This window comes from Bacillus rossius, chromosome 1 (assembly GCF_032445375.1).
Source record: "Bacillus rossius redtenbacheri isolate Brsri chromosome 1, Brsri_v3, whole genome shotgun sequence".
NCBI lineage: Eukaryota > Metazoa > Arthropoda > Insecta > Phasmatodea > Bacillidae > Bacillus > Bacillus rossius.
Genome location: NC_086330.1, coordinates 86,311,175 through 86,323,359, shown reverse-complemented (window position 1 = coordinate 86,323,359; position 12,185 = coordinate 86,311,175). Strand labels below are relative to the sequence as shown.

The 12,185-nt window shown below is 39.0% G+C and overlaps 1 protein-coding gene across 4 annotated transcripts in view; it reads left to right on the top strand.

Moving 5' to 3' along the window:
• Positions 1 to 12,185, top strand: part of LOC134539151 (dynein axonemal assembly factor 11) — a 56,498-nt gene that overhangs the window by 13,497 nt on the left and 30,816 nt on the right. For all 4 annotated transcript variants that reach the window (XR_010076274.1, XR_010076277.1, XM_063380924.1 and 1 more), the window contains one exon: positions 5,787 to 6,005. Coding sequence is in view for 2 of the 4 variants with exons in the window: in XM_063380924.1 (XP_063236994.1) it covers positions 5,787 to 6,005 (219 nt within the window). In the remaining 2 variants the exon portion in view is untranslated. The remainder of the gene's footprint in view (positions 1 to 5,786; positions 6,006 to 12,185) is intronic.

Here is a 12,185-nt window from a genome sequence, read left to right as displayed (position 1 = left end):
GCTTAGGCGGCCATCTTGAGTAGACTGTCTTTTGTTTTTTCCGGTGTCTGGAGCACAGCTTGCTATGAGAAATTCTTCCGCAACACAGCACACACAAGCAAGAAAAGTTGCCCAAATATACTTAGATATGTCCAAGCTCAAACAACAACAAATGTCAAGATATACACAATATAAAGTTACCGAACATCTTGTCTGCTTCAACACATCGTGGATCACTTTGTTTCCATGTTGTTTGCTTTGCTACAAAGAATCCAAAATGATGCTGCTTTAATTTCTTCTGAGGTGTTTCAGTGAACTGGCAAAAACTTTTTGAAGGTATTAGAGAGAATCACATTTGTCAGAACCACCAACTTCTTTTTGATGATGCAGGGATAAGCAATTCCACAAATTTGATGTATTGAATGTCCTAGAAGATTTCCCACCACGCAATATTTCTTTACAGCAATAATTGCAAATTGCTTTTGCCTTATCATTGGTTTTTACTTCAAAATGTAACCAGATGTCACTTTTCGGCGGCATTGCGCATTGTACTCACAAAACAATAATGCTTATAACCCGGACAGCTCTATACTAACAACACAGGCGGGAGTGTGAAAAATAAGAGGCATGCTGTCTGCCATCTATCGGACTGAGGTGAAAACAACGCCACGTTTTCACACAAAAATCTTGTAGCTGTCCGGTATTAGTCTGTAGTGTATTTGCTTATAATATATGAATCACAAGTCACAGCATGTACAGTAAAACCTTTTTGTTGCGACCCCATTTATTGCGACCACCTCTCTATTACAATCCGATTTCGAGGAACCGTGAAAAAATTGCTGAAAATCCGAAGAAAATCGGACAGAAAATAAGTTTCTTGTGGTGAGTAGCGTGTTACTGCGTTTCTCTTGCCGAGTGCTGTACTGCCGTAGGCAGCGCATATCTAAAAATAGATACCACTTCCTGTCAACCGCTGTCAGCGCTTCACAACCCCCATTCCACGTCCCTTTGCCGGCAGGGTGCAGATAAAGGTTTTTGTGGCAACGTGTTTACGTTTAGCTTTTTGCGAGTGTCTAGTGTGGTACGTAGTTAAGGCAAAGCTACCTGCTGGATTTCTCTTGATTTTGATTACTATCGGTTGACAATACACAGCGACAGACTGGATGCACGCCCGCCTCGACTTGTTTTAACTGCCGCAGCGATGTTTATTTTTACAGCTCAAGCAATTATATTTTCCCGTGGGTTGATAGAAAAAGGTCGCTTCACCCAGCATAAAAAAAAAAGGCTACGCCACTTATTCCCCACGCAGGAAATACACTGGCTGCCTTCTGTCTCCCCCGCATTTATCTTTCTTCTAACATTCCACGTCTCACCTCTCGCGCGAGCAATAACGAAGCGACCACGCATTTGGCCGTTTGATGCTTTGTTTGGTGACAGCAGCTTGATTTTATTCAGTATGTTTCTTTTCATAGGACCCTTGCTATTAAAATACATTTATATTTAAGTTTGAAAGCTTGTAAATTCCTTGCCAGAGATGACTGAACTCGAACTTGGTGTGAAAAGTGACATATTTTGACCCTTCCCTCACATCTTTAATACACCATTCATAATAGCCCAATTTTACGGAAGAAGGGAGGTATGAGCATTTTCTCACTGAAGGTTTTTCAAAGGAAATGAAGTTGGGGTGTTATAAGGGAGGACACTAGATGGTTTGTGTGTCTGGGAGGGATGAGCTAGCCTTGAAGAATGTGAAAGGGGAGGGAGGGGTGAGCTTATGCGTCAGGAAGCCGCTGCCACCAGCCAGCCGGGTGAGCTTCATGTGCGCCCACTCGCGTTGCAGAACCTACAGCTGCCATATTTTTAAAGGAAATGTCCCATTATTTTTTGTTATTCTTACATGAACATTATTGGAAGTATTAAAGCCGACACAAAAATACGCTGTGTGATAAAATTAACAGATTTTAATGATCTTTCATTTTTTTTTTTTTTCCTTCTGATTTTCACATTTTGGTCAAAATGTCCAATTTTTTGACGGTTCCCGAGAATGTATTCGTAAAATCACTGCTTCGTTAAATCCGGGGTTTGTGACATCGGCGTTCTAGTGTATTTAACTACAGCAAGCAGAAAACATACATGTAAACTAACCAGTAAAAATAAACTGTCTTTTGACATATTTTCTTTACAGGTGGCCTGTTGGGCGAGGGACTTGTCATGAAGGTTGAAGTGGGTTTAAAGCAAAGCTGTCTTGCATTGTGACAGCATCCTGCCATTGTACGGCTGGTTTCATAGCGAGTAGCAGTTTGGGAAGGGGAGGGGGGTTGAAATGAACTGAAAATTTCGGAAAACATCTATTACGACTCCCCCTCTCTTACGACCCTATTCCTGGGAACCGTGAGGGGTCGTTTCAGAGAGGTTTGACTGTACTTAGTCCAGTGTCTCAACTGTAATCTACAAAAAATACCGTCCGAAAAACATCAAACTTTTGTACCCTTTGTAAAATATCATCATGGTAAATGACACGCTAGATAGGAAGGTCTACAATTAGCTAATTTTGTGACCATTGTTCAAGTGTATCACTCCATTTATTGGTGCGAAAACACGTTAAAAATACGTGAAAAGTAATTTAAATACAACTTTGAAACATACTGCAGAGTTTATAAAATCACACATCTTTATTTATGTTGTTGGCAATGCACTCAATATAGCCAACATAATACTTTTGCTGCAACTTGCCCTACTTAAACACATTTCATATTTTAGCTTTTGTAAAACTTACATAACGTCTTTGTATAGAACATCAGTTGGCGACCATGAAACGACACGGAAAGAAAATGCCTGTTATATCAAGCAGCAACTTTATTCTTCTTCATGTTTACTTACAGCTACACCACTTATTAAATTAAATATCGTAATTATTTTCGTTTATGTTTTCAATTTATGTACACTTAGTGAACTTCGAAAATTCATCAAGCGAAAACATTTTGCGAATATCTGAAACGAATAAATATGCACTAATGACTGGGATTTGTGTACACATGGAAGAATTATACCGCCGGGATGCATTGCAGTATCAGAAAGAAGAAATAGGCTTGAAATTGTTTCAGTGGAAAATATGCTTGGAATTACTAGGTAATATGGTGACGTGAAAAAAGATAAATTACGCACGCGGAAAATAAGCTTGGAATTACGCTTAAGGTTATGTGAGAAGTATTATTGGCGAGAGCAAACATTGGTTATCAAAATATCGCAAGTATTTACCAATGTCTGATATTGAAAAATGTGACAATATTACTGATCTCCGATATTGAATATCGGGCCATCACTACTTTAAGGTGTTCAAACATTTTTTTGCTGGGATCCTGTGCCATTAAAGAAGTCAACTTTTCTTGGGCTTGTGAAACTATTCTTTGAAGTGACAGTTTTGCTTCTACTGCCTTAGTTGGGGCAAGAGACTCTAGTGCACTTTGGGTGTTATCAAAGTAAACACCATTTGAAACAGCTGTGTAGCATTCTTTGAGATGCTCCAGTTCACCATGTAGCAAATGTGAAGTTGGATATGATGAACCCTCCAACTTTAGCATCAAATCCACCAATTCCTTGGCATGCTCCTTTACGAAAATTACTTGTACATGAACAGCTGCCAGATGCTGTTTGCTGATGGCACTGAAGTATTCTACACCAGCGTTCTGAAGCGCTTTGATCTCGTCTTTTTGGCAGAAGTCAGCAATATCAAGCAAATAATCTGCAAGGTAAAACACAGATGTGAACCAAGAGTTCCACCTAGTAATTACAGGAATGGGGAACAAAGGTCGTTTCTCTCCGTACTTCTCTTCTAGGAAACTTGCGTACAGGTGTCGCCTCTTCCTAGTATTCAAAAAAATGTTCTTTACCTTAACAACTGTAAGATTCAGCTCGGACAGTTCTTTGATCCACACCCCACCAACAAGATTGAGTTTATGTGGCCAGCACTGCACATACTGTAAATGATCGCTAACAATGATTTCCAAAGCTTTGCTGCACTAGACCATGTACCTTGCAGAGTCTGTAACTAAGGATATCACATTGTCATATTTGATGTCGTACTTATGCAAGGAATCAACAATTGCTCTTGTGCATGTAGTTGCATTAGCTGCAGCTAAAAATGTAAACCACCCACAAACAATTTGTGGCTTATCAAAATCATCAACAAAAAAACAAAATAAAACAACAAACACACATCTTCCCATACGATCTGTCGTTTCATCACAAAACACATCCGCTCGTTTCTTTCAGGACTCTCTTTAGATCTTCTACTCGCTGGTGTGCCAAGTATTCCACGCATTTTTCTCTCAAAGTACGTGCATTCGGCAAATCACCAGCTCCTTCTATGTACTTATCGAGCCATTTATTAATGTTGGGATTATCAAGTTTCTGTAAAGGTATATTTGCTTTAATGAAAGCCTCTGTGGTGTCCTTGATGAAGTTAGTCTTGAAATCTGTCTTGTTTGCGATGTTACTGAAAGATGCCGATATCGAACACTGCCGTTTTGCACTTTGCTCAGCAACACTTTCTGTTGCCCGTTTCTTATGTTTTTCACTGCCAATATGCTTCGCACACGAGTCTTTGCGGTCCCATGTCACAGACACATTACAAAAATGACAGAAAATGGCTTTTTTCATCGCTTGCATACAAACCGTGTTGTGAAATCTCTCCGGCCCGTTGTTTGTGGCAGTCACTACAGGTTTCGGCATTTTTGTCAACAAAAGTAACTACGGTAAATTAACACATTTTTGTTAAAAATATTTATTACTTCGGATAAGTATGTAGGCCTATGCCACGTAAGTATTAGAGCACAACTACCACGCCACGCAAATTCAATTCATACCGTTTACAAGTTTGTCGTATTCAACCACGCGCGGGCACGGCCGTAAACAGCTTTGTTTTGTTGTGACTTAGTGTGAGTGTGTGTGAGCGTGACTGTGCGCGTAGCCTACCGGCTGCCAGTTGCACTGCTGCTGCTGCTGCTGCTGCTGATTGCATCATTGTGTGAGCTCAGCGAGTAACGACGTGTTGTGTAACTACTGCGTATTTGTTTGATGTTTTGTGTACAAGTGTATCAAACTATACTCACGTCTTTGCTTACATAGTTCAAGTTATTCAAAACATTCAATTTCGCCTCTATACATGTTTGCAACGTTTTTCTTACCATAAATACTAAAAACATCGTCACATGTTCGCGTGTGAGTGGAAGCAGCGCATCGTACTCTAGTTAAATTAGGCGGCCGTGTTGTGTTTACTAATTCTGCACCAGGTTAGGCCTACGTTACGGACTTCGTAAGAAGTACGTATTTTTAGGATAGTTTAATCAAATGGTTTGGATATCAGGTTTATTTGTTTTCAAACGTTAAGATTCGTGTAAAAATAGTATCCTATAATGTGGATAGCGGGTTTATACGTTTTAAAATGTTAAAATTCGCGTTAGAATGATTTTATTGCAAATTCGTGATTATTCGCTTTAAAATGTCAAAATTCGTGTAAAAAATTGTTTTATTGCAAATGCGAATTTTGCATAACCCTAGTAATGAATATTTTCAATCCTACATTTTTTTTGTGGTGGCCATAAGTGTAGTGGACTCATGCTGAAGTTGCGAGGTTTGACTTGAGAGATGTTAGAGTGCACTCTGCTTGGAGCCAACTGCTGTTCATTTCTCATCACTTCAGCATGATTTCCTTGTTCACTTTCTCATCTTTACATTCCTTTCAAACTCCGTGTTCAACTTGCCACTACTCGGGTAGCTACAGGTCAAGTGGAACACACTGTGTGCAGGTTGTGGGAGAGCCCTAGCGAGAACTGCCCCGAGGAACGACTGGCACTGGCCGCCTTATCCCGGAGGCAGGCCCCTGCTGAGTCCGCCCCACCCTCGGCTCCAGTGCGCAAGCTGCGCGCTGCAGATGGTCGCCCCCTCAACATCAACCAGGCCAAGATACCCTTCACGCTGACCGAGGATGAGAGTGGCTGCTACGTGCTGGATGTAGCCGTCTACAGGTGAGAACTACATCTAAGAAACGCTGGCTTATGCTACCTTCGTTTCATTTTATATCCAGCCTTTTTATGATTCTGCTGTTTGTACTTGGAATGTCAGCCTACATGGTGATTCAAGGTTTACACATTTGGAAAAACTTTTAGCTTCTCAGAGTTCACAGCATTGCAGGAGTGCCAGAACATCAGAATAATATTACTCAGGCCCAACAATAGATAAATACCGCAAAAATTGGTTTGAAAAACTTAACAAACTTGATATTCCACGTTTTGTAAGGCAGAGAATGCATAGATATTCAGTTTGATCGACAAAAAAAAAAAACTTTATTCCAGAAAACTGTTGAAAATACATTGATGTACTGATAATACCTTAAAATACTATTACCCTGTTTTATCGCATAATCGTCGCATGCACACGATCGTTGCACTGATATTTTAGGGCGTCAAAATTTGGATAATACCGTATTTACTCGCTTAAAGGCCCCCCCTTTTTTTTTTTCCAAATTTTCGACTCCAAAAAAGGGGAGGGGGCCTATATGCGAATTTAAAGGGAAAAAAATAGATTATTCTTTTTTTCAGGTATGAAAAACTAACATTTAATAAAAGCAAAATGAAATACCGCCACAACTTATTTAAAAGCCAATTAAATTATGATTAAATGAAACAGCTGGTGGAACGACTGGCAAGTCGTGCGTCTTTGTTCTAATGAGGGAGGGTGGGGGAGGCAGCGACGCAGCAGGAGGGGGAGAGAGGCAGCGAGTCCGCAGGGGGGAGAGGCAGCGCTTTGGCAAGGGGGGGGGAGGCAGCGCTATGGCAGAGGGGGAGAGAGGCAGAGGCATGGCTTAACCTTCCTCCTGCCAGCTAGCCAGCCAACCAGACAAAGGAGTGTTAGAAATACCAGCAGCACTTGCTGACTACGTAGGTACCTGCTCCACCCACTTCCCTTCCTCCTTAACTTCCCCTCTTCATCCCCTCTTCTTCTCCGACAACACTGCACATCAACACAAGCGCGCGAGTCCAGCTTTCTTTATCTTTATGTCGTTTGAGATACGACTAACTGCGTACGTCTGTCATGCCTCACGGCAGTCCTACACAGAGTGGACAAACTATAATGCCAGTCTCTGTATCACTGCCGCTTACACTATCACCTCCCGCCGCTCACAATACATGGCTTGCTGTTCGATGCATGCCAAGCTGCCCTGCCCTCAGATAAACCCAGAAAAACAACACGTTTTAAAATTTTTTCTCAAAAATGTTTACAAAATAAGGTTGGTGGGCGTATACGCGGGGGGGGCCTTTATGCGAGCAAATACGGTAAAAACTTCTCGCGTAAACGTCGCATGATGTTTTTGGTCCCGCTATTAGATTCCGAGCTCTTTGTGTGGGTATTTTTTCCTTATAAAACAGTGTATTTTAAAGTAGAAATCTAATATTTATTCTGATATTACCACTTACCGTTTTAATCTCATATATACTTTCCGAATGTATGCGAATAAAGTTTTAACATTTGCTTGGTGTTACGGCTGTATTTCTTTAAGCATGCCCGGTAGCTTAACCAGCACGTTTCATAGTTACTTGGAAGATAATGAGAATTTACAGAAAGTGATATACGAATTTTGTCAATAATATTATGGGTTCCATTGAAAATATGTTTAAGGTTGTGATGTAATCTTCCAGTGTGTTTTACTTTGTGACTGTAAGGAGTATAAATAATAAATTACTAATATGCGTTAGGAATTATTGTATTTAATCATTGGTGTCACAGAATCTATCTATGAAAGATAAGATAATCTAACCAATCTGACACTAATATGTTAATTACTTAAACAAACTTAAAAAATTAACTATATGTGTTTGTTGGTGAGATTCCTAACAACCCAGTGTTTTTACTCAAACTGTTAACGTCGTAAATATGTTATTTTTTAATAGGGTAATTTTCCTAAAATATGTATAAAGTAGACACATCACTGGGGAGGGACATCACACGGTTCTCGGTCGGTAGGAGCTCGGAGTTCTTCTTCAGGACCACTAGGTAGTTCCCTTGTGGACTGCAGCTAGGAGGCTAATGCTGGAATGGACTAATATACTACGGCTGGCTATAGTTGTTCTGGAACTAGGCCTCCACCAATCCAGTCGGCTTCTGAAAAGTTGAAGTAATTGGAATGGTCTCACCGAATAGTAGACAAATTAATCATCAGTCTAGACGTTGGCTTGTAGACGACCCATGTTGTAGGTCGTTTCGGCAGGAACCATTCATCAAGACATCATATGGGCGGGTTGGAATGGATGAAAATTTTAATAAATATGCAAACCATGCATATCACCAGATAGAATTATCTTCTTAGAATAGCTATCGTCCATGTAAAACGCCGAAATATGTAAGAACACGCAAACTAGCATGGTCGACTATTACATTCTTTTTCCATCTTACCCGGCCATCTTTTCTTTTCTATACTTGTTGTAGCAACCCCAGGTGAAAAACAAAGAAGACTCAACACAGCAAAGACAGCGATGTGGATTTGGTTGTTTTGTCTATGACAAAATACCTGGTTCATGAACTGTAATAAAACTGAATACTATCCCAAGGAAATGTGTAGATGATCAAATAGAAACAAGCCTAGGAGTTTGTATTAAATCAAAAAGTGTATCCTGGGTTGTTAGAACTCACTTACATTTAAATATCAACTAAATAATATGTACATAAAACATGAATAATAATAATATGGCACAAATAATAACTGTAAATACTCTGAGTAGTTACACCGTATTTACTCGCATATAGGTCGCGGCAATTTTACCAGATTTGATGGGGAAAAAATGAAGTGCGACCTATATGTGAAGAAAAATTTTTTTAAAATTTTTGAGGAATTTTTTTTGCAATATTTTGCTTTAAAATGCGAAAAAGAAGTTTATATAGGTATAGGCAAATTTATATACAATGTACACATACAGCGAAACCCGTTATTTACGTTTTCCCGTTATTTGCACTATATTCTTCAGGTCCCGTTTAGTTCCCATTTAGTCCAATACAATACTTTCACGCAAATTACGACTCAAAAATCGAATCCATCCCGCTATTTACGTCACGTAACAACCATAAACAACCAGAAAAAACGGTGGGTACTTTAAGAGTAGATAAGATTAGCTAGTAGGCCTAAAAAAATTGTGAAAAACGTAACGGTTATAGTCGGCAATGAACATTTTAAATCGCAAAATATACATATTTTATAACATGAAAAGTTGCTTTTATTTCTAAACATGTAATAATTTAAGCCTAGGCGTGTAAATTCTGAGTAATTATAGCAGGAGACAATCTAAAATGCAGGAGGGAAAAACGTAAACTCACGAATGTATGAACGTGACTGATTGTTAATTTCTGATACTGTATTTATGTCACAACTTAGCCGAAATACTGGTACGAGACAAACTTCACAAGATAAAATGAGCGGAGTATTTTATAATTTCGGAAGTATTGTACAGTTGACGCATATTTTTTAAACTAACAATTTATTTCTGGGGATCGTAATTAATTAATTATTGGTATCAAGACATCAAGAAGGACGTAAACTTGAACATGTCACGGCAGCGAGAAAACTGGTGCGTATACCAATAAACTGGTATTAGAACGACAAAACTGGTACACGGGAGGTGGATCTTATATTCTTTTCCGCTAAGCTCGCATCTATTGGCTGGCTGCTGATGCAAGGTCACGAGTCTGGGCGGAGCGTTGAGTGAGTTATACTGCGCATGCGCAGCTCAGTGAACAAAGAGAGCCAGCAGGCGCGCCGTAACAGCAGCTGATCGAGTACAATGACCTTTCTCCGCGCACTGCGCGGTTTTGAATTACCGGTGCGACCTATATGGGGGGAATCTTAAATACCAAATTCAAGACCTCAAATTATGGGTGCGACCTATCTGCGATGGCGACCTATATGCGAGTAAATACGGTATTTAGGAAATACAAAGTTGTTGAATGAGTGAATTTTCTTTTAAAGACTTTTTAAACGTTAAACCTTTATCTATTCGTCTGCATCACCGCGGTGTACCACTTATAAAAATGCATAGCCAGCGCTAGTTGGCATCATTCATGTTTGGTTATGTTGCTTCCTGTATAGAGGGCGCACACACAGTCGAATATCGATATCTCGTCGATTGCGCGCAACGCGCACTCTCTGTCGAGTGCAGAGTTAACTACATTTCATAGCCCACATTCTTTTGTGGTAAGTATGTACTACGATGATAGTTACACGTTAGTTTACGTCACATATTCAAGTGGCTCGCGTTTGCGTCACCGATTTTGTTTTTATATTTAAAGTTGAAGAAAGGTTTTTGTTGCATGACTTATTAATTAAATTATTTGATGTTCTCCTGTATAGTCAACTCTTTAAAATAAATGTACTTTCCATGAATGGGTTTTGTTATAATGAATAACTTTAACTAACAATTTTTATTTTCACATAAATGTCGCACCCCTATTTTTCAAACTTTATTTTAATAAAAAATATGCGATGATTATGCGATAAAACACTATACTAGATGTTACGTAAAACAACATAAATAATAATTAGAGTTGTTCCGATACTGATAGGTACAGGGTGACGATTGGTCGGGAAATTCGGGAAAACATGGAATTTCCCAGGAATATTTTGCCTCTGGAAAAATACTGGAAATACCCAGGAATTTATTTACCCCTCGGGAGATTTGCTATTCTTCCATACTGTAATTATCGTCTAACGTTAAAGTCGTTGATTATGTACATCTGCAGTTAATATCGATATTGAATATATATTAAATAGCAATGGATTGTGTAATAAATATTTAATTTTAGAATAAGAGACGACATGGGAGAGTCAGTATCCACAGACGAAAGCGTTATCGGCAATCCTGACGCCATTCATGTTTACATGTGTGACTGTGACGCTCAGAGAATCGTTTTTAGAACCTGACGCCAGAGCGCAGCAGAATTAAGATTGTTTACTGTGCGTAATTCCAATTTTCTTAAGAAAAAAATATAGTTTAATATTTTTATTGTTGGATAATTTACGGATTCAGTTTATTAAATTTTCATACGGTATATCTTTTAACTAATTGTTGTTGGTTTTATAACAGCTAATACTTGTTTAGGTGTAAACTTTTATCTTGTCAATAGTTGGCAACACTTCATCTAATGTACCAATATCATTGTATCTGCAATGTGCATTTGCACGGAAAGTAACGTAATTCGGCATTTTGTGAGAATATGTTTATGTAGACAGGCTGTTTATGTAGTCGCTGTAACGAAAATCGTTTACGTCCTACTTTATAAGTGTATAACTGTTGAAGTAACAAATGGAAAGATCAAGCTTGAAAAAAATAACATGTATGTAACTTAACCTCAATTTTTTTTTGTTTTGCAATTGTTATTCTGTTTCATGTTGTGATTTTTTAAGTGAAGATAGTTTCTGTTCGTTAAATAATCTTAGTTACTGATATGTTAGTATCCGTTTATATTCAGTGGTGGTGAATTTTTTCAATAATGGCCAAACCAGGCCACACAGGAAAGTCTTCCTTTCAGGAACAGTGGCTTAATGAACCTTATTTTAAGGATTGATTGTTTACATAAAGTCCAGGGTGACAAATATTCAGCCTTTTGCTCTCTTTGTTGCAAAGTGTTTTCATTGTCATCAATGGGGCGGACTGCAGTTGTGAGTCATATGAAAGGAGCAAAACACACAGGATTTTCGGTCAATGCAGATTGTCTTACAGACAATATGGAAGAATAGACCCTCGTAGCGCACAGATGTGTGTATGATGCTGTCAGCTATCTGGGTGGGATTCAGTCAGTGCCACTTACCAAGCCTATCCTCCACGCAGCACGCAATGCACATGCTCGCTTCACAGAAGCCCAGCAGGAACGCAGAGCAGCAGCATCAGCCCAGTTAGAGGAATCTTGTCGTCGCAAACTAAGCAATTTGGCTGTGAAGGAACTGGAAGCCAAGAAGTGTGTAAAATTCTTCAGAGGCTCGTGCTGAAGCCAGAAAAATTGATGATGAACTTGCTGGTTTAAAAAAAAAAACTGTGAATCTATGAAATTTCGTGCTGTGCTTACTGACAACATATATCAGTGTTCTTATATTTATTTTTAACCAAATTGATTGGATGTTATATTATTTTACATAATTTGAACTAATAATTTAGAGTTTCTAA